General features: G+C 46.1%; 1 protein-coding gene across 3 annotated transcripts in view; it reads left to right on the top strand.

The window, feature by feature from the left end:
* Positions 1 to 22618, top strand: part of DTD1 (D-aminoacyl-tRNA deacylase 1) — an 857518-nt gene that overhangs the window by 233850 nt on the left and 601050 nt on the right. For 2 of the 3 annotated variants that reach the window (XM_073627972.1, XM_073627971.1), the window contains exon 5: positions 10478 to 10652. The exons of the other annotated variant lie outside the window; for it this stretch is intronic. In XM_073627972.1, the coding sequence (XP_073484073.1) occupies positions 10478 to 10630 (153 nt within the window). In that variant the 3' untranslated portion in view covers positions 10631 to 10652. The remainder of the gene's footprint in view (positions 1 to 10477; positions 10653 to 22618) is intronic. 3 annotated transcript variants of the gene reach the window in all.

The raw sequence follows: 22618 nt of genomic DNA, 5'->3' as shown, positions 1-22618 counted from the left end.
AAGAAAGCTAATTGGGGCCAATTAATTAAATGAGTATGGAGGTGGGGTTTAGAGCAACTTTGATTGATAAAAGACACTCAAACATTTTAGGATTGCTGGTAACAAGAAGCATTAGCTGATGTGAACCACGCCTTGCTAAAAGGAGCTTTATGAACAATCAAAAGTGGTTGATCTGCATAAGACTAGCAGGAGATACAAAGCAATCTCAAAGTGTTTAGGCATCCATTGGTCAACAATTAGACAAATTGTCTATGAATGGAGACCGTTTAGCACTGTGGCTACTCTTCCCAGAAGTGGGTATCCAACCAAGATGACTCCTAAGATATAATGCAGAATCCCCAATGAGGTAAAGAAGAACTCACAAGTAACAGCTAAGGGCTTGAAGACATCACTGAAACTGAAACATTCCTGTTCATGAGTGCCATACGTAAGTCTTTGTACAGGCAGGGTGTCCATGGCAGAACACTACAGAGGAACCCGCTGCTCCAAAAAAAACATTGCTGTGCAACTGAAGTTTGCCAAAGAGCCTTTGCAAACTGCTAAACTACTGGAAAAATGTTTTGTGGACTCTTGAAACAAAAGTTGAATTGTTCTGGAAGAATACTCGGCACTATGTATGGCACAAAAAAGCATAGCTAACCAACTTCACTTCATCATCCCAATGGTGAAGTATAGTGGAGGAAACATCATGGTTTGGGCTTGCTTAACTGCCTCGGGGCCTGGACCACTTGCAGTCATCGAGGATAAAATGAATTCTCAAGTTTACCAAAATATCCTACATAATGTCAGGGTGGCTGTCCGCCAGCTGAAGGTTAGTAGAAGTTGGGTGAGAGAAGCAGGACAATGATCCCAAGCATCAAAGTAAATGCGCCTTTTGGAGTGGCCAAGTCAGAGCATTCCTCCTAAAAGTCATGCAGGTCTGATTCAGAGCTCACTTACCAGCCTGCAACAAACCGAATTGACCCTGTCTAACAGTTCATGTTAAAACCAAGGGGTTTAATTTGCACACCTTTGCAAATACACATGTAAGCTGCAGTCCTAATGCTATAATTTTGAGTCACCTGAGTTGGAGAACATCTATAATAATGGATAGATTAAGCGCAGGTATGCCTGGAGGTAGCCCATCCTTCCTTAACCGGTTCCCGACCGGCGCACGCCGATGTACGTTGGCAGAATGGCACGGCTGGGCAAATGGGCGTACCTGTACGTCCATTTGAATTGCCCGCCGTGCCATTGCGTGCGCGCCGGCCGGGAGCTCCGTGAGTCGGGTCGTGGGTCCCGTGGACTCGATCGCCACGGGGATACCCGCGATCGCCTCACGGAGAGGGACGAACGGGGAGATGCCGCTGTAAACAGCATCTCCCCGTTCTGCCTAGTGACAAGTGTCACTCGATCTCTGCTCCCTGTCATCGGAGCAGAGATCAGTGACGTCACACATACAGCCCATCCCCCTACAGTTAGTAATCACTCCCTAGGACACACTTAACCCCTCCCCGCCCCCTAGTGGTTAACCCCTTCACTGCCAGTGCCATTTACACAGTAATCAGTGCATTTTTAATTGCACTGATCGCTGCATAAATGACAATGGTCCCAAAAATGTGTCAAAAATGTCCGACATGTCCGCCATAACGTCGCAGTCACAATAAAAATCGCTGATCGCCGCCATTACTAGTAAAAAAAAATTATTAATAAAAATGTCATAAAACTATCCCCTATTTAGTAAACGCTATAACGTTTGCGCAAACCAATTATTAAACGCTTATTGCGATTTTTTTTTTTTTTTTTTTTTTTTTACCAAAAATATGTAGAAGAATACGATCGGCCTAAACTGAGGAAAAAAAATGTTTTTTTATATATTTTTGGGGGATATTTATTATAGCAAAATGTAAAAAATAATGCGTTTTTTTCAAAATTGTCGCTCTTATTGTTTATAGCGCAAAAAATAAAAATCGCAGAGGTGATCAAATACCACCAAAAGAAAGCTCTATTTGTGGGAAAAAAAAGACGTCAATTATGTTTGGGAGCCACGTCGCACGACCGCGCAATTGTCAGTTAAAACGACGCAGTGCCGAATCTCACACAGAGTGGTACAGATTTTGCTCAAGATTTTGCTCAAGAATATTCCTGTATTTAGCACCAGCCATCTTTCCCTCAGCTCTGACCAGTTTCCCAGTCCTGACCGCTGAAAAACATCCCCACAGCATGATGCTGCCACCACCATGTTTCACTGTGGGGATGGTTTTCTTTGGGTGATGTGATGCGTTGGGTTTTGCTGAAAGTAATGCCATAAAGCCCAACTCGATGGAGCGTACGGCTTATTGTCGTCCTATGTACAGATACTCCAGTCTCTGCTGTGCAAGTCTGCAGCTTCTTCAGGGTTACCTTAGGTCTCTGTGCTGCCTCTCTGATTAATGCCCTAGTTGCTCGGTCCGTGAGTTTTGGTGTGCGGCCATCTCTTGGCAGGTTTGCTGTTGTGCCATGTTCTTTCCATTTGGTTATGACAGATTTGATGGTGCTCCTAGGGATCAAAGATTTTGATTTTTTTTTTTTTATAACCTAACCCTGACTTGTATTTCTGTACATAATTGAATCCCTTACTTGTTTAGAGAGATCATTGGTCTTCATGGCAGTGTTAGGTTAGTGGTGGCTCTTGCTTAGGTGTTGCAGCCTCTGGGGCCTTTCAAAAAGGTGTGTATATGTAATGACAGATCATGTGACACTTAGATTACACACAGGTGGACATACTTTCATAAAGGGATCCCCTTTATTAGATCAACCGAGCACAGAGATCTCACTGCCCTACGTACCCCCCCAAGAAACCATCATCAATCCAAAGTTGAAATTCCTTTTGTGAATGGAAGGATTCTGTATCATCTTCATTGGCTGAGAAGGTTCATTCACATTGCAATTTGTGCGTTGAGCCAATATGATCCACTAGCTGGTGACACTAGGAATCATCACTTGGAAGCTCCGAACACTACCTAGGTTTTGGGGAAACCGTTAAATCCCTGTGCTGGGCGAGACTACTGTGGCAGTCATCGCCATCTGCTAAGCAGATTATTATATCACCTTGTGTGTGAAAATGATATTGCTGCTTCATCCCCTATTTTCATGGATGGACTCTAAACAGACACCTATGGATTTTCTTATGTGACGGGACTCTGCTTTAGTTTTTCTTTTTTCACTTTTCTTTTTCAACTTGATATTTCTTCATTTTGATCAATCCCCTTTTTATAAGTCCTGTATTTCACCTGAAGTTATTTGTGGGTTTTTCTTTGCATCCTGAATAATTTTCCTGGCAGCTGTGGCTGAAATTTAAATTGGTCTACCTGACTGTGGTTTGGTTTCAACAGAACCTGTCAAGTCTCTAGTGTGAGGCCGGGTTGCTGAGAGGGCATCGCTTTCGGCTGAGTGCAGCGCTCCCCTGGGAGTGATACAGGGAATACGGTGCCCAAAGGTGCACGGGTTGCCAGAAATGCTGCAAGCTGGCTGGTTGGCAATAGGTGGCTGGAGTGCGCTGGGTAGCAATGTGGGCAGCCGTGCGAAGAGAAGTCTTGAGCAAGAAACAGCAGGGTAAACCAGAAACAGGGTCTGCAGCCAGTCCAGGGGTCATATACCAGGAGACAGTCCGAGAGGAGTACAGGAACAAGCCGGGTCATACACAGAGGGCAGAGGATCGAGGAGTAGTCAGCTAAACTGGAGTCAGAGCGAGGAGATAGACAGGATCGCAGGCCAAGCCAAGCAGAGGTCAAGCCAGGGGTATACAAGGCACAGGAACACAGGAAGCTGTTGATAATCCAGCAAACTGCAGGTGGCAGGTTTAAATAGGCCGGGGGGTGCGTCTACAATTGTCATGGTGTGCGCGCGCACAGACTGCCGTGTCCTGGCTGTCGCGCATCTGCAAGCGCATGGAAACTCGTCTCGTGCAACCATGACTGTTACTGGCGGGATTGCCCACAACACTGCCATTTCTCTGATGGTGCCCCTCTCAAGGGGGGAGCCTCTGGATGCCCAGCCAGGCCTATCTTTCGGGGTAATGGACTCGAAATCTCTGAAGAAGTCTAGGAGCATGTATATTGGCTGCAGGTTCCCAGGAACTTTCTTCTGCTCGGTAACCCACTTTATAAGAAATTGAATAGTCCTACCTCTCCTGTGGCAGTCCAGGATGGCTTCAACCTCGAACTCTGTCTCATCTCCCAGAAGCTGGAGACTGAGGATCTTCCTCTCTTCCTGGAAAAGGGCTAGAGATAACAGTTTTAAGTAGGGAAACATGAAACACAGGGTGAACTTTATAAGAACTTGGAAGTGACAGTTCGAAAGCTACTGGGTTAATCTCCCGTCTAATCCTAAATGGGCCGATAAATCTTGGTCCCAATGTCCGGGAGGGGCAAGGAAGCCTAAGATTTGCCGAGGAATGCCAAACCTCATCTCCAACCTTAAAGCTAGGACTTTCACCCCTCTTCTTGTCATATTGTTTTTTGTAGTCCTCTTGAGCCTTTTGCATGGTTAGCTGGAGGGTTTGAAAATTAGCCTGAATGGAACTTATCCTGTCCTGAACTGCTGGGACTGAGGTCTCCGGAATGACGTTGGGTAGAAATGAAGGATGGAAACCGTAGTTGGCCCAAAACGATGATTGATTGGTGGTTGTGTGTACTGAATTATTGTATGCAAATTAGGGTTGTCCCGATACCACTTTTCTAGGACCGAGTACAAGTACCGATACTTTTTTCAAGTACTTGCCGATACCAATTACCGATACTTTTTTTTTAATGTCACGTGACAGTTTTTTTTTGTTGCTATTTTTGGGGGGGGGGGGGGGTTGAACGTTGTATGTGTGTGTGTTTGTTTTTTTGTTTTTTTTTTTACAATTTTTATTTTAATATTTTTTTATTCTTTATTGGTTTTTTTTTTTGCTTTTTTTTTTTTAATCAGCCCTTTTGGGGGGCTTTGGTGAGATATCAGGGGTCTTAACAGACCTCTGATATCTCCCCCTTCAGACAGAGAAAGAGACAGAGGATAGAGATTCCCCAGTCCCTTTCTCTGCAGCCTTAGCTGCACTGAGAATGAATGGAGAGAAGACAGCGGCTCCTCTCCATTCATAAACTGAGACATCGTAATCACAGGAGATTACAATGTTTCAGTTATGTGAATGGACAGAATCAGCTGGCTCTATCCATACACAAAGGAAGGAGGAGGGGGACGGAGGAACTGAGGGGGAGAACGGAGGGGACAGATAAGGAGAGAGGAACGGAGGGGGAGAACGGAGGGGGACAGATAAGGAGAGAGGAACGGAGGGGGAGAACGGAGGGGGACAGATAAGGAGAGAGGAACGGAGGGGGACAGATGAGAGAGGAATGCAGGGGACAGCGGAGAGGCACAGAGGAACGGAGGGGGCACGGAGGAGGATGCAGTGACAGTCAGCTGTGAGCGATCACCGCTGTATGTCACTAAAGCTGATGAAAGCCGCTGGGGGAGAATCTTGTAACTCCCCCACGCGCCGATCACAGCTGACTTCCAGGTATCGGGGGAAGCATCGGGAGCATTTGCCCGAGTACAAGTACTTGGGCAAATGCTCAGTATCGGTGCCGATACTAGTATCGGTATCGGGACAACCCCAATGCAAATTCTGCACAGGGGAGTAGCGAGATCCAGTCATCCTGGGAAAAGGAGAAGGAACAGCGTAGATATTGCTCTAAGGTCTGGTTAGTCCTTTCAGTCTGACCGTTGCTTTGGGGGTGATAGGCTGAGGACAGGCACACTTCAATAGACAGGGCCTTGCAGAGCTCTCTCCAAAATTGGGAAGTAAATTGAACCCCTCTATCAGATACAATGCTGTCAGGAAGGCCGTGAAGTCTGACTATCTCCTTTATGAAAATTTTTGCTGTGTCTGCGGCAGAAGGAGTACCTGTCATGGGCAAGAAGTGTGACATTTTGGACAGACGGTCCACAACTACTAGGATCATTGTGAACCTTTCGGAGGGAGGCAGCTCTACTATGAAGTCCATAGATATATTTTTCCATGGTTGTTCTGGTACAGGCAAAGGACGTAGCAGACCCCAAGACTTAATGTTAGACCTCTTGTTTCGCTGGCAGGTGGTGCAGGAGCTAACATACTCCCTGTAATCAGATTTCAAGGTAGGCCACAAAAAGGATCTCTGAATAAGATCCATGGTTTTCCGCACTCCAAAGTGGCCAGCAAGTTGGTGGTCATGTAATGTTTGTAAGACCTGGATTCGGGCTTGTTGCGGAACTAAGATCTTGTCCCGGTACCAGAGATACTCCCCCTGCTTTCTTAAAGAGGAAGTCTCTGATTCCTGGCATTGGAGGGAAGCCTGTTTGAGAGAAGACCTTAGATTGGGTTGAATCAAAAGAAAATTCTGTGGAGACAAGATTGTGCTAGATGTTGTTTCTTCCGAAGTATCGGGGATTCGGGATAAAGCATCGGCCTTTCCATTTTTGGAGCCAGGGCGGTAGGTGATGTGAAAATTGAATCTTGAAAAGAGCAGAGCCCAGCGAGCCTGACGGGGTCTCAGGCGTTTGGCAGTGCAGAGGTACTCGAGGTTTCTGTGATCGGTGAATATTATTATTGGGTGCGTGGCCCCTTCAAGAAGGTACCTCCACTCCTCTAAGGCTGTCTTAATGGCCAGAAGCTCACGATCACCTACATCATAATTCCTCTCAGGCTGGCTCATCTTCCGAGAGGAGAAGGCCACAGGATGAAGCAGAGACTTGGGTCCCGGGCGCTGTGAAAGTACTGCCCCTTTAGCTACCTCCAAGGCATCGACCTCCAAGATGTAGGGCAGGGCAGGATCAGGATGTTGAAGAATTGGTGCAGAGGTAAACAAAGACTTCAGTTTCTCAAAAGCAGATTGGGCTTCGGAGGACCACAGGAAACGAACATGTAGGCGGGTTACTTGGGCTATGGGCGAAATGATGAAAGAGAAGTTACTTATAAACCTTCTGTAGAAGTTTGCAAAGCCTTCAAACCTTTGTACCCCCTTCTTATCTGACGGAGTTGGCCAATCTAGGATTGCCTGCACTTTCTGTGGATCCATAGCTACACCGCCAGTGGAGATGATCAACCCTAGGAATTGTATTGATTTCTTTTCAAAGTCACACTTCTCCACTTTTGCGCAAAGTCCATGTTTCCTTAGTGTGAGTAATACTGTCTTTACATGAGTCCGGTGGAGCTCCAAGGTGGCTGAGAATATGATGATGTCATCCAGATGATGACGAAGTAGTCAAGGTATTCCCGGAAAATGTTATTTACTAATGTTGCCGGAGCGTTACAGAGCCCAAAAGACATCACCAAATACTCAGTGTCCGAACCTCGTTCTGAATGCTGTTTTCCATTCATCGCCCTCACGGATGCGAACGAGGTTGTAGGCACCCCGGAGGTTGAGCTTGGTGAATACTTGGGCTGTACGAAATCTCTGTAAGAGTTCAGGGACCAGTGGAAGTGGATAACATTTTTTTATGGTGATTTTTTTCAGTTCCCTATAGTCCACACATGGTCTTAAGGTCGTGTCTTTCTTTTCGACAAAGGAAGGACGGATGAAGCCTTTTGCCAAGTTTTCGTCTATGTATTGTCGTGTTCCTAATTCCATTTCAGATAGGAGGAATATACATCCAAATGGAATCTCGGCCCCTGGAAGCAATTTGATAGGACAGTCATATGGCCGATGCGGTGATAGAACATCAGCTTTTCTTTTATCAAAGACATCCAGGAATTCGTGGTACGCCTGGGGTGCATTCTGGTTAGTGGTGCATATAGGCTGGACTGTCAGACAACTGGTGGTATCTCTGGATTCAGGGATGAGGCAATGTTGCTGGCAGTAGGGAGAGGTGAACAGGACTTCCTTCTTGATCCAATCGATCTGGGGGTTATGGGCTTGGAGCCAAGGAATACCCAAGATAACTGGAGACATAAGTGAGCTCAGAGCGTCAAAACGTATGAACTCCCGATGGCTATCGGGAGTTGTAATAAGGAGAGGGGTAGTCTCTTGAGTAACAAGAATTAGGCAATGTGCCATCTGCTAAACGAACTTTCAGACCCTGTTTCTTGTGCAGAAGGGGCAACCTAAGGTTTCTTGCTAGGTTCAAGTCCACAAAGCAACTGCATGCTCCGGAATCAATTATGGCCTGGAGCCGGACTTCCTCTTTTTCCAACTGCAGCGTGATGGGGAGAACAAGGTGTGAGGGAGAAGTTCCAGAAACCTGGAAATACACTGGAGAGTAGGTGGGTGGCTTCTTGGGCCTTCTGGGCAGTCACATAGGAAATGTCAGTTTCCTCCACAATAGAGGCAGAGATTGGCTAGGATATGATAACGTCTTTCATCAGGGGTTAATGCGGAACGTAACAGGCCAGCTTGCGTAGGAACTGATCCAGAGTTCGATGTTCTGGAGGGCCTGGAGGTCTGTGATCGTTCAGACTGTGTCTCTCGCAAACGTCGATCCAGTTGGATGGATAATTGGATGAGACCTTCAAGTGTAGTGTGGACCCCGATCCTGGCCAACTCGTCTTTGAGAGATTCAGAGAGTCCTAGGCAGAACTGGTGTAGTTGAGCCGCCTCATTCCAGCCTGTGTGCAGACCACCGATGGAAGTCCACGGTATAGTCCTCTACTGGTCGCCTACCCTGCTGTAGTGAATGCAGGGCGGCTTCAGCGGTGGCTGTATGCTGGGGGTCCTCATAGAGTTGTGCCATAGCCTCCAGGAATGTGCCCACCATGCTAATGGCTCTTTTGTTCCCATAAACTGTGAAACCAGACCTGAGGTTTATCGGACAACAAAGAAATGAGGAACCCGACCTTGATGCTCTCTAAAGCAAAAATCTGGAGCTGCAGAGCTAGATACAATAGGCAGGCATTCTTGAAGGATCTGAACTTTTTCCGGTCTCTGGAGAATCGCTCAGGAATGGGAACTCTGGGTTCTGGAGGAGGGAACACCATCATAGGAGTCACAGAGGATACTGTGGAGCTGATAGAAGCTAGAACCGGGTCCACAGGAGCAGATGACTCTGACAGGTGTTGCAGCCTATCTTTCAGCTGGAGGTAGCCTTCATGTAACTTCTGAATTGCTTGGGTCAGGGTAGTGGTTTGTTGACACAAAGCCTCTAATGGGGACGCACCTCTGCCGGCCTCAGTCATGGCTGGATTATACTGTCAAGTCTCTGGTATGAGGCCGGGTTGCTGAGAGGGTGTAAATTGCGGCTGAGTGCAGAGCTCCCCTGGGACTGAAACAGGGGATACGGTCCCAAAGGTGCACGGGTTGCCAGAAATGCTGCAGGTTGGCTGGTTAGCAGTAGGTGGCTGGAGTGCGCTGGGTAGCAATGTGGGCAGCCGTGCGAAGAGAAGTCTTGAGTAGGAAACAGCAGGGTAAACCAGGAACAGGGTCCGCAGCCAGGCCAGGGGTCATATACCAGGAGACAGTCTGAGAGGAGTACAGGAACAAGCCAGGTCATACACAGAGGGCAGAGGATCGAGGAGTAGTCCGCTAAGCCGGAGTCAGAGCGAGGAGATAGATGGGATTGCAGGTCAAGCCAAGCAGAGGTCAAGCCAGGGGTTTACAGGGTATACAAGGCACAGGAACACAGGAAGCTGTTGATAATCCAGCAAACTGCAAGTGTCAGTGGCAGGTTTAAATAGGCCGGGGGGGTGCGTCTACAATTATCATGGCGTGCGCGCGCACAGACTGCCGTGTCCTGGCTGTCACGCATCTGCGTGCGCATATGCGCACGGAAACTCATCTGGCGCAACCATGACGGTTATTGGCGGGATCGCCCACAACACGGCCATTTCTCTGACAGAACCCCTCATTTTCAACTTCTTGATTAGAGTTTGCACACTGCTGATTGGCATTCTCAATTCCTTGGATATCTTTTTATATCCAAATCCTTTGACAATTATTTTGCTTTCCCCATAACTCAGAATCCAGAAACGCCAGTGCAGCATTGGATGAAAGATGCAAGGGTCTGTCAGGAGTACAGAACTCATTGACCTTTTATACACACACACTAATTACAAGCAAACAGATCACAGATGAGGATGGTTACCTTTAATAGCCATTCAAACCCCTGTGTGTCAACTTGTGTGCATGTAATCAGGCCAATATCACCAGGGTATGTAAACTTTTGATCAGGGTCATTTGGGTAGTTTCTGTTGTCATTATGATTTAAAAAGAGTAAACACAGTTGATTGATAATAAATAAGCTCAGCCAAACACTAACCATGAGTGAAAGAAATGTTTTTCTGTTATCATTCATATTCTCTGAAAAATGGCCAAGAAATCATAAATTCTGCCAGGGTGTGTAAACTTATGAGCACAACTGTGTATGCGTGTGTGTGTGTATATATAATATATATAGTGTATATTATTATTAGATTCGCTTCAAAGCAAATATTTAAAAAATATAGAGTTAACACCCATTTAAATAAACTTTTTATGATCTGTATTTATTTTCTCATTCTTCCTCACAGCTTTCAAAACTTGAAAAGCAGCAACAAAGGAAAGAAAAGACCAGAACTAAGGTCCCCTCAGAATCTCGAGAGAGGAGCACACCCTCTACCAGGGATGACCCTAGTGCAAGCAGTGGAGCAGATGGAGATGTTTCCTCCGAAAGAGAGCCCTAGTGATTCTGGAAAGAATTAGCAGGTGAAACAAAATTGATTATGAAGATTTACAGCAATAAATAACTGTTTATATATGACAATACATGTCCAAAATAGAGAGAATGCCAGAGACTGCACTATAGAGAGTGACTGCCAGAAAGACTGCAGTATACAGAGAAACTGCCACCATGACTTCACCATACTGCGCCATGCAGACTGCCATAGATTGGGCCATGCTGATTGCTATGGACTAGGTCATGCAGATATGGTTATCACTTTTTACCTAGGCAAAATACTATCCTTATGGTCTTTTCTTTCTTCTCTGTTGAGGAACTCAGGAATTCTTGGGTTATACTGCCACAAGAGAATTGAACACTGGCAACAAAAAATGTTGGCCAGCACAGGATAATCTGCCCACAACCATCATGGCTCAGTTTTTTTTGCTAGTGTTTTCACAAAAGTGGATGTGTCTTCTTCAGGTCTGCTGTTTCTTTGTTTGGAAGATTTAATACTATTAAAATCTGCTGGTAGATTTATGCCGGATTAAATCCTGGGAATCTGTCTAGTCAGCCATCAAGCTCAAGTTTTCCCAGTTCATACTGGTGTTCTCTGCATCTTAATTTCTGGAAACTTCTCCAGTCCTCTACAGCGCAAATTTCCAGTTCATTATTTATGCTGCTGTTCTTTCTGTGACAGTCCTATGGTCAATAATGACTACCTGCCTGTGTTCCAGTTTACACAGAAACTTGCTTTTATAGTCAGGCCAGAATTTTTGGGTTTCCCTGTGAAGTTATCGGTTGAGAGTTGACGCAGTTTTTTTGTCCTGGTCTTTGCAGCTCACAGTTGTAAGTTATTAGGCCTATGCTAGGTCTAAGTTCCTCATGAAGATGGCTCAAATCAAGTCATTATCACATCTACTACTTTACTATTCTTAAACGTATTACAGTAGTGAAGTGGTTAAGTTACTTCTTGAGTATGACAGAATAAACAGTAATTTTTATCTCTTCAATGTGTATACCTAGTTCTCAGTGTGATATTTTCTCTACAAACTCACATGCTGTATGCTGATGCAGACTGCTTATGGTCAGATTGTACTGTATGCATACCCTGTGCTATGAGGGCTCAGTAACAGCCCATGGTCAAATTGTACTGGGAGAGTTTAGTTTTGTCGTTAATTTACAACTGTTGTTATGGATTCTTCTGTGCCGGTTTTTCCATTCAGCTTCACTTACCCTGACGCAGATGTTCACTGTGCATAACCCTCTAATTTCTGAGCGACCATTGAATTCCCTTCTAACTATTTCTGTGTGGCCAGAATGTATTTTTAGAGGACATAGTTCTGCCCAAAGCCCTGTTGCCGGCCTTCTCCTTGCTTTTGGTATTCCAGTACATATGGTCATTTGCATGATTCATTGGGTTTTAGCTTGGTTAGCTTTGGGTTCTTTAGCTTTATTTTGTTTGGCCCTCACTTCTATGTCTGGTGAGAAGAAGCGGGGTCACTTTGCATATGTGAGCAAAGAGCAGGATTTAATGCCACTTGCTCTTTTGTGAGGGGGGCTCCTTATGATCTGTTTCAGCTGTCTACTGGGGACCATCTCTCACCACGGGTCATTAACGTTTGTTTTTCCCCTTCTCTAGTAAATCTGATAGGGACACATTGGACTTCTCTGGTTTAGTCAGGATCCCTCTGTGAATCTGTTTTTAAATGTGGACTCCCTACCTTCTCTGAAGAACGAATTCAGACCGAATTAGACTTTGTTTTTTTCCCAGTTGTGGTGGTCTGCTCTACCCTTGGAACAGTGAAATCAACAGCTTCTTCTTGCATTTGTATCTTGTCAATTCGTGACTAGCTAGTTCAGTTTGCTTTAACCACTTCCCCCCTGGAGTCATTTTGTTTATTTTGTGCACACGTTAAAATCTGCATTTCTACTTATATGATTACTTAAATAATGCATGATACATTTTCTGAACGTAGAAGCCCTGTAATAAAAAGGAGGTTGTTGCAATTTCGCATGATACTTGTGCAAATCAATATTTTCAGGAAAAAATAAACTAAAATGTAGTTTAGTGCAGATAAACACAGTTTAATCTGTAACCAATTTTTTATGTATATAGTGCCACCCCTAAGGAGCCACTTGGTAATTTTTGGGTTCTCTGTTCTGTGCCTCAACTCCAAGAACAACCTTGGGCCCACTGGCACACCTGGTTGAATAAAATCACTGTGAGTACAATGCAAAATACACCAAACGTAATAGTAGAGATTGCAAGATAATATTTTACTAGAGATTATTAAGTGAACAGGAGACAAAACTGTAAACTGTGTGTAATGCCCAAATTCTGGGGTTTAGCATTAAACAGATCCACAAAGATGTGCAATAAAATGACTGTAGGGCCAACAAAACTTAGGTGGACCTATGATCCCAGGAGAAAGAGAAGGAAGGAAAGACTTTGTCAATCAGCTCCCTCTAAGCTCTGATGCCACAGGCAAAAATGACGAAGCGCAATATGTGAATCCTGGGTAGTAGTTCCCCTTTACGATACAGTTGCTACACTAGAAAAAAAGGGGTTAACCAAATTCTGCAGGCTGAATTGAGTGGAGGAGTCCTTGAGGTAAGGGTGTCCTTGGTCTTCTGCAGCTATGAAGGGGTGTATTACTGTGCAGTGGCAACCAGCAAAGTGAATAGAATAGACAAGGTGTTTCATAGCATAGGGCCCTTTAAGTATATAAGGGGGTAAAGGTGTCTGCATGCAGTGTCTGAGTGACGTATTAAAGGGTAAGGTGGGCCTCCACCCGCTCACAGATGCTGGAGATACCAAGGCTCTTAGAAGGAAGCATGTCCCGGAACAGGCTCTTGAAGATCTGCAGCCAGGTGAAAGATGCCTGATATGTAGCCTGATGATCTAGGGGCTCAACGATGTCTGCGCGGGCGTATCTGGAGGTAGCCCCAAGTTGCCACATCGCTAATGAGGTGCCTGTGGCTGTAGATCTGCACCCAGTGATGGAGCTTGCTGGCTGGAGGGCCTTCACTCTGTTCAAGCCACAATGCCCGCACACAGACAGGCAAGGGGGATAGCCTCTTGCTCCTGCAGCTGTGGATCCCGCGTCCCCTCCTCATTGTCCTTTCTTTCTCTCACTCTCTCTCTCTCTCTCTCTCTCTCTCCCCTGTAGCCCTCGGCCGTGCGGTTCTTCTCCTTCCTCTGGGCCTGTTCCTGGGCTCCCAAACTCTCTTCCTTCTGCTTTTGCTGGGGCATGCTTCGGGCTGTAGTCCATGCCTGTTTAAATCCTATGGGCTCCACTGTCTCTGGGATTGCATGTCCCATGATCCTCCTCTGGTCTCTTCTGATTGGTCCCCCTGTGGCCAATGGAGAGCCAGCACACAGTCCTCGGCCGCTAAACGTGGGGAGAAAGGAGAAAGAACAGGCAGGAAGCGGGGATTATGCAGAGCTCGCAGCCACTTTCTCCATATGCAGCACATCCTCTTCACTCTCCCACTGCTGACTGCCAAAGTTGAAGGAGGTGGGGGCACAGTTTCTCCCCCTCAGAGCCATTCCTGTCATTTGCTGGTGGGAAGAGCACGCGGGGGGATCGCTGCAACCCTGCTACACCTAGAAAGTAAAAGATGGGTAAAAAAGCCTCTATTACGCTAGTATTGGGGGGAAAAAAGTATTTGATTCCCCTGCTGATTTTGTATGTGTGCCCACTGACAAAGAAAGGATCATTCTATAATTTTAATGGTAGGTTAATTTAACAGTGAGAGACAGAATAACAACAAAAATATCCAGAAAAACTTATTTCAAAAAAGTTATAACTTGATTTGCATTTTAATAAGTGAAATAGGTATTTGAGCCCTAATCAATCAGCAAGATTTCTGGCTCCCAGGTGTCTTCTATACAGGTAATGAACTGAGATTAAGGCCGGGTTCACACTGGTACGACACAACAGTTGTACCACTTTGGATCCGACTTTGCCCTGCGACTTTAAGTCCGACATCCATCCGACTTCAATGAACGGGGATCCAACTTTGATCCCCGACAATACCAGGCACTGTGTCTGGTATGAATCTTTAGGGGGAACTCCACGCCAAATAAAAAAAAAAGGGGGCATGTGTTCCCCCTCCAAGAGCATACCAGGCCCTTCAGCCTGGTATGGATTTTCGAAAAAATGGCGTGGGCGTTCCCCTGAAAATCCATACCAGGCTGAAGGGCCTGGTATGCTCTTGGTTCCCCCTCCAAGAGCATACCAGGCCCTTTGGTCTGGTATGGATTTTCAGGGGAACCTCCACGCCAAAAAAACGGCATGGGGGTCCCCCCAAGATCCATACCAGACCCTTATCTGAGCACACAGCCCGGCAGGTCAGGAAAGGGGGTGGGGATGAGCGCGCACCCCCCCCCCTCCTGAACCGTACCAGGCTGCATGCCCTCAACATGGGGGGGAGTGAGTGCTTTGGGGCATGGGGGCCCTGCCCCCCCACGGCAGAGCACCTTGTGCCCATGGTGATGAGGACAAGAGCCTCTTCCCGACAACCCTGGCCATTGGTTGTCAGGGGGTATGTGGGCCTTGGCTTCTCGGAATCTGGGAGCCCCCTTTAATAAGGGGGCCCCAGATCCCGGCCCCCCATCCTATGTGAATGAGTATGGGGTACATCGTACCCCTACCCATTCACCTGAAAAAAAGTGACAAAAATAAAACGCAACACAGGTTTTTAAAAAAATCTATTAAGCAGCTCCGGTGTCTCTTCCGATTTCTTCTCACTTCTCTGGCTCTTCTGCCTTCTCCGCTGATGTCTTCTGCCTCTCCGGTTCTTCTCCCCACTCCGGCTCTTCTCCACTCTCTCTCTGGTTCTTCTCCCTCTGTCCGCTGTCTTCTGTCGGGTCTCCTCCTGCTATCTTCTCGCTCTTTTGCTGGCTCTTTTGACGAGTCTTCTCCGCTGTCTTCTGCCTCTGTTCTTCTTCCGATGTTGACTCAACGCTCTCTCCCACTCTAATGCCGGGTGCGTGGTGTGCCACTACTTATATTGGCATGTGACGGTGACCCCGCCCTATGCCAATATAAGTAGTGGCACCCGGCATTAGAGCTGGAGAGAGCATTGAGTCAACATCGGAAGAAGAATAGAGGAAGAAGACATCGGAGAAGAACCGGCAAAAGAGCGAGAATACAGCAGGAGGAGACCCGTCGGAAGACAGAGGGAGAAGAAGCGCAGAGGCAGAAGAAATCAGCAGAAGAGGCAGAAGAGCAGGAGAAGGGAGAAGAAGTCGGAAGAGACGTCGGAGCTGCTTAATAAATTACCTGTGTACTAGGTTTTATTTTTGACGCTTTTTTTTTTAGGTGAATGGGTAAGGGTATGATGTACCCCATACTCATTCACATAGGGTGGGGGGCCGGGATTCCGATAAGCCCACCGCCTGCAGACCCCAACAACCAATGGCCAGGGTTGTCGGGAAAGAGGCCCTTGTCCTCATCAACATGGGGACAAGGTGCTTTGGGGTGGGAGGGCCCTGCCCCAAAGCACCCAACCCCCATGTTGAGGGCATGCGTCCTGGTACGGTTCGGGGGGGGGGGGGGGTTTCGCTTGTCCCCACCACCTTTCCTGACCTGCCGGGCTGCATGCAGGGATAAGGGCCTGGTATGCTCTTGGAGGGGGAACCCATGCCGTTTTTTTTTTTTTTTTAATTTGGTGTGGAGTTCCCATTCAAGATCATCAGAGCACAAGTCGCATGCCAAAGTCGGATCAGTCAAGACGGCGATCTGACTTCAGTGATATTCAATGAGCTGAAGTAGGATCAAAGTCAGACCAAAGTAGTGCAATTAGCATTTTCAAAGTCGGACCGGCTTGTGTCGGACCAGTTAAGACGGCTCCCCTAGGGAAACACCGATTTTCACACATCATGCGACATGAGCTCCCAATGTCGGAGCGTTTGTTGTACCAATGTGAACCCAGCCTAAAGGGAGTTCTCCTAATCTCAGCTTGTTACCTGTATCAAAGACACCCATAAGCAATCAATCTCTCCACCATGGCCAAGACCAAAGAGCTGTACAAGGATGTCAAGGACAAGATTGTAGACCTACACAAGGCTGTAATGGGCTACAAGACCATCGCCAAGCAGCTTGGTGAGAGGGTGACAACAGTTGGTGCAATTATTTTGCAAATGGAAGAAACACAAAATAACTGTCAATCTCCCTTTGTCTGGGGCTTCATGCAAGATCTCACCTCGTGGAGTTTCAATGATCATGAGAACAGTGAGTAATCAGCCCCGAACTACACGGGAGAATCTTGTCAATGATCTCAAGGCAGCTGGGACCATAGTTACCAAGAAAACAATTGGTAACACACTACACCATGAAGGACTGAAATCCTGCAGCTCCCGCAAGGTCCCCTTGCTCAAGAAAGCACATGTACGTGCTCTTCTGAAGTTTGCTAATGAACATCTGAATGATTCAGAGAAGAACTGGGTGAAAGTGTTATGGTCAGATGAGACCGAAATCAAACTCTTTGGCATCAACTGAACTCACCGTGCTTGGAGGAAGAGAAATGCTTCCTATGACCCCAAAAACACCATCCCCATCGTCAAACATGGAGGTGGAAATATGCTTTGGGGGTGTTTTTCTGCCAAGGGGACAGGACAATTTCAGCACATCAAAGGGACAATGGATGGGGCCATGTACTGTCAAATCTTGGGTGAGAACCTCATTCCCTCAGCCAGGGCATTAAAATGGATTGTGGATGGGTATTCCAGCATGGAAATGACCCAAAATCAAACTCTTTGGCATCAACTCAACTCACTGTGCTTGGAGGAAGAGGAATGCTGCCTATGACCCCAAGAACACCATCCCCATCGTCAAACATGGAGGTGGAAATATTATGCTTTGGGGGTGTTTTTCTGCTAAGGGGACAGGACAATTTCACTGCATGAAAGGGACGATGGATAGGGCCATTTATCGTCAAATCTTGGGTGAGAACCTCCTTCCCTCAGCCAGGGCATTAAAAATGGATTGTGGATTGGTATTCCAGCATGACAATGACCCAAAACACACTACCAAGGCAACAAAAGAGTGGCTCAAGAAGAAGCATATAAAGGTCCTGGAGTGGCCTAGCCAGTCTCCAGACCTTAATCCTATAGAAAATATGTGGAGGGAGCTGAAGGTTCGAGTTACCAAACGTCAGCCTCAAAACCCTAATGACTTGGACAGGATCTGCAAAGAGGAGTGGGGCAAAATCCCTCCTGAGATGTGTGCAAACCTGGTGGCTAACTACGAGAAACGTCTGAACTCTGATTGCCAACAAGGGTTTTGCCACCAAGTATTAAGTCATGTTTTGTGAAGGGGTCAAATACTTATTTCACTCGTTAAAATGCAAATCAATTTATTACTTTTTTGAAATGGAACATTTTTCTGGATTTTTTTTTTGTTATACTGTCTCTCACCGTTAAAATAAACCTTCAATTAAAATTAGACTGATCATTTCTTTGTCAGTGGGAAAACGTACAAAATCAGCAGACATCAGGTGTCTGTTATATCCCTAATGTTTCCTTTGCCATTTGTTTCAATGGATCCAGCAATGGGCTTGATCTGCTGAATCCCTGGCTTTTCAAGCTAGGATTATGACAGATGAATTGGAAATGCTCAGTGTTGAGTGCTTCCATGTTCACACCCAGCAGTAAGGATTTCAGGCAGCTGCTATCGTGGTGTTCAGGAACCATGGAGTGGGGGGGTTGGGCCTTGTGGACTGACAGGAGTCACTTTGGGAGGGGGCTTGTGGAACCCAGCTTACCTTAGCGAGCTCTGGAAACCCATTTCCAGCTCCCCCCGGCCCTCTTATGTGTAAGTCACCCTGTGTCTATTTGGGGCACAGAGTGACCTAGAACCCCAGTCGGGTCTGTACTAACCAGACTCCCAGTACAAACACACCAGACTCAACATTTCGTGTTTCCCATGTTATCCAGGTTTCCATATGTGTGGTTTGTGTTGAAGGAATGTTGTGTTGAAGGAGCTCTTTCGCTTGGCACAGTAATATTTCTGAACAATCTCCCTCAAGAAATATATGAAGATAAATAATTCCACCTTTCAGACTGCTAGAATATTGTATGAGCTTGGTCTCATAGACTTTTGCAGACTTTTTATCAGTTCGTTTGAGGTGGTCGAGGTTGCCATGTGTTTTTTGTTAAAGTGGCTGTATTCCATTGTTCTATTGTTTCTGTCTGCCTTGGGAGCGACCTATTATGGAATGTGGATTAGCTGCTAGAGGGGAGGGGGGAATTTCTCCTGCAGCCCTTCCTAATGGCTGTCTGTCTCTTATTACTGAATGTAGTTTACCCCGCCCTGTGTCATTATGCAAAGAAGGGGGATTGTCCCCTGAGTGTATATATCTTTGTACCTGTGTTTGAATAAATAGTCTTATGTTTTCCACCCTACAGTGATGTCTCGACAAGTGACTGGGTGGGCTAAGGGATCTTGGATCGTGCTGGTACTGGACAAGGGAAGCTTATAGGGCGGACATACTCTTCTTGAGTACATGGGTCCGTCATATGGACTATCAGAGACTGGATTATATAGACTGCTAGAGACAGGGCCATGCAGCCCAACAGATACTGGGCCATACAGACCACCAGAGACTGGATGATACAAAAAAGACTAGATTATGCAGACCACCAGAGACTGGGTCATATAGACTGCTAGAGAACGGACCATACAGATCACCAGAGACTGGGCCATATAGACAACGAGAACCTGGTGTATTCATTTGTTAGGGATTGATGAAGCACTGAAGACATGGTAGAGGATATGAAGCTAAATGCTAGGCTGACAACTACATATACAGTTTGAAATTTATTTAAGAGAACGGTCTTACTTGCTGCAATTTTTTAATTCTGTTCAGCCACTCTTTAACAGTGTAGCTTGGTTGGTGATCTTAACTCCCAAAAGCCGTTGTTTTTTATTTGTTTATTTAGGGTTTTTTAGTCTTCTGGCCGATACCCCACCATCATTGTTGCCTAAGCTAGAATAATGTGTCTCTGGTCCTGCTCCCTCCTGAGATACTCATGTCACATCTCCCAGGAGGCTGCAGTACCAGGCACATAGAGCAGCCAGAGTGGAAGCCCAGCATATCAGCTAGTTGTCTGACCGAGGCAGGCAGCTGAAGAGGATCAGGATGGTGGCTAAGCACCCAGGCCATGTCACCCCAACAACAAACTACAGCGGGACAAAGCTGGTGTCGCTGTGGTTGTGACTGAGTATGTGTTTTGAAAATAACCTAGCAATACGGGTAGGAGGGGGAAAATGGTAGAATTTAAGTCCTGCTTTAAATAGCCTGGTTGCAACTTAATACAATGCTTTTGCATCCCCCCATCCTTGTAAACATGTTAAGTAAGGGAAACTGACAGCATTTGGGGATTACTATAATGTTGTTATCGAACCAGATTTGGTTATGTATGGTAATGGTATGAAACATTTATGTAATTTTTTATTTATTTTTTATTAATTCATAAGTAGGTGTTTTAATAATCTGCCTGGAGTTCAGCTTGAAATGTCAGAGTTAATTAAAATATTTAGTGTTTGACAGTAAATTGCCTACCAATTTCTGACATGCTAAAAGCAAAGATTGTTCTTTAAAGTGGTTCTAAAGCTAAAACATTTTTACATTTTTTTTTCTTTTAAATAACAAACGTGCCTCTTCTTACCTAGAATTGATAGAATTAAATAGAATTGCACAGAACGGCCTGAACCCCCTCTTCTTGGGTCACTTTCCGGCACTTCTGGCCCCTCCTCTCTGTCCTGTGCACCCATGGGAAGCCGCTTCCATGGGGCACTCGTGTGTGCTCGCTCCCGAGCCCTGCTGCTGAGTCCATTGACAGACAGCGGGACTCCGCCCCACCCCGCGCTTCCTCATCACTGGTTTTGATTGACAGCACTGAGAGCCAATGGTGCCCAAGCAAAGCCAGCAATACCCAGGAGGGAGGGGAGAGAAAACATGCAGACGTACACAGCACTAGATCGAATGAGAGAGAAAACATGCGGACGTACACAGCACTGGATCGAATGAGGGCTCAGGTAAGTACAAGAGGGGGTGAGGAGGAATGCTGATGTCTAAACATTTTTTACCTTAATGCAAGGAATGCATTAAGGTAAAAAATGCGTAGGCTTTAGAACCACTTTAAGGTAAAAAATTTTTGCCACTTGCTATCCCCCGTCCCCCCAAACACTTACGTACCTAAGTACTTATTGATCCAGCACTGTGCCCAACTGCAGCTCTTCTCCCTTCTCTTTCACTACTCACAGAAGGAGAATCAGTAAAATCCTGTGAGCAGAGAGCTGGGCCGAGCGTTGTGCCTCTATGGACGCACGCAGCCCGGCCCAGGAGCGAGCCCACACGTCTGCCCCATAGCAAAGCAGAGAAGAGGAGGAGCCAATATTGCCAGCAGGGGACCCCAGAAAAGGAGGTTCAGGGCCGCTCTGCACAATGCCATTCCACAGAGCATGTTAGTATAACATGAAATGTTTTAAAGTGAACCAATGTACAGAGACTGTCATTATTAACCTCTACCCAAAAATGGTAGCCTACATGCTTCCCCATTATAGGTTTCCTAGTTTCCTTTTAAAGTCAACCCACTCCCCACTGCCAATGACCCCCACCTCTCAAATCTTGACCACATTTTACAGAGATCTGTGCTGTTCGGCCTCTGATTTTTCATTACAGTACTGTACTTTTTTTCATTCTAATCTAAGTAGTAGACCTGGAAAGTACCACACTCATGTGCATACTTCTAGGACCCGCTTACTACATCCTTATTTAACCACTTCAGCTCTTTTTTTTTTTATACCCCTTATAGAGCTGCATGATTCTGGCTAAAATGAGAATCACAATTTTTTTGCTTGGAATAAAAATCGCGATTCTCTCACGATTCTCGCAGCGTAACATCATCTTTCAAATTATAAAAAATGTTTTTAATTCATTAAAGTGTATTGTTTCCAAAAAAATTGCGTTGGAAAGACCTCTGCGCAAATACAGTGTGACATAAAATATTGCAAGAACTGCCATTTTATTCTCTAGGGTCTCTGCTAAAAAAAGGTTTAGTCTTTAAAGCAGAACTCCGGCAAACATTTTTTTTCCATGTCCTTGTTGCTGATCTCCTACCTTTTTTTTACCAACTCTGCCATCCTTGTTCTTCTGAGCTCTGTAATTTGCTGCTGAACTTGCTGAAAAACCGTTATTGCCTGCTGACACCCTGTTTGTAAGACCGCTGGCTTCTATTTCTCTCCTAAGCTCAGCCAGCGGTCTGACATGCCCAGTTGTAGTCCTCTGAAAACGAGCAGGGAGGAGGCAGACATGTAGTGGGCGGAAGGAGTCTCACAATCCCCGGTCTGTGCCGCTCATGGAGAAGATGTCCTCCTCCTCCTCTCTCCTCCTCCTCTCTCCTCCCTCTCTCCTCCTCCTCCGGATTGCCAGCAATCCGCCCCTCCACTCCGCCCCCCCCCCACCTGCTATTTCTGTGCAGAGTGGCGATTATCATCAGTAATTACTTGTATGACACAGCGGGCATCTCCCGCTGTGTCAGGTATTGTTATATGAGAACACCGATCGCTGATCCCCCCCCCCCTGCCGTTCTAGGAACTGTGCGCTGTCAATCATAATAACGGCAGGGGGGGCGGGACATCAGCGAGCGGTGGTTCCTGACATGCTGCACTGGTGGTCCCTGACAAGCTGCACTGGTGGTCCCTGACATTCAGCACTGGTGGTCCCTGATAAGCTGCACTGGTTTGCATTTATAATAAATGCATTCAGTTTATTAATTGAATTTAAATGTATTTAAGTGTTCTTGCATAGCAAGACCACTTACTGTTATCTCACATATATATTATTCTTATTATTATAGCCAAATTTACCACCCTAACTCCTCCCACAGTTTTTACACTACATAGACAAGTAATATACCGAAACGTGCGGATTGTTCCCGAATGGTGTGCTATTACTTTGTGGAACGTTTCGCCGAATGGTTCACGAAATATCGTCGTTT

The sequence above is a fragment of the Aquarana catesbeiana genome, linkage group LG04, assembly GCF_042186555.1.
Source record: "Aquarana catesbeiana isolate 2022-GZ linkage group LG04, ASM4218655v1, whole genome shotgun sequence".
In the NCBI taxonomy this organism is placed as follows: Eukaryota; Metazoa; Chordata; class Amphibia; order Anura; family Ranidae; genus Aquarana; species Aquarana catesbeiana.
This window is presented reverse-complemented; position numbering and strand designations above follow the sequence as displayed.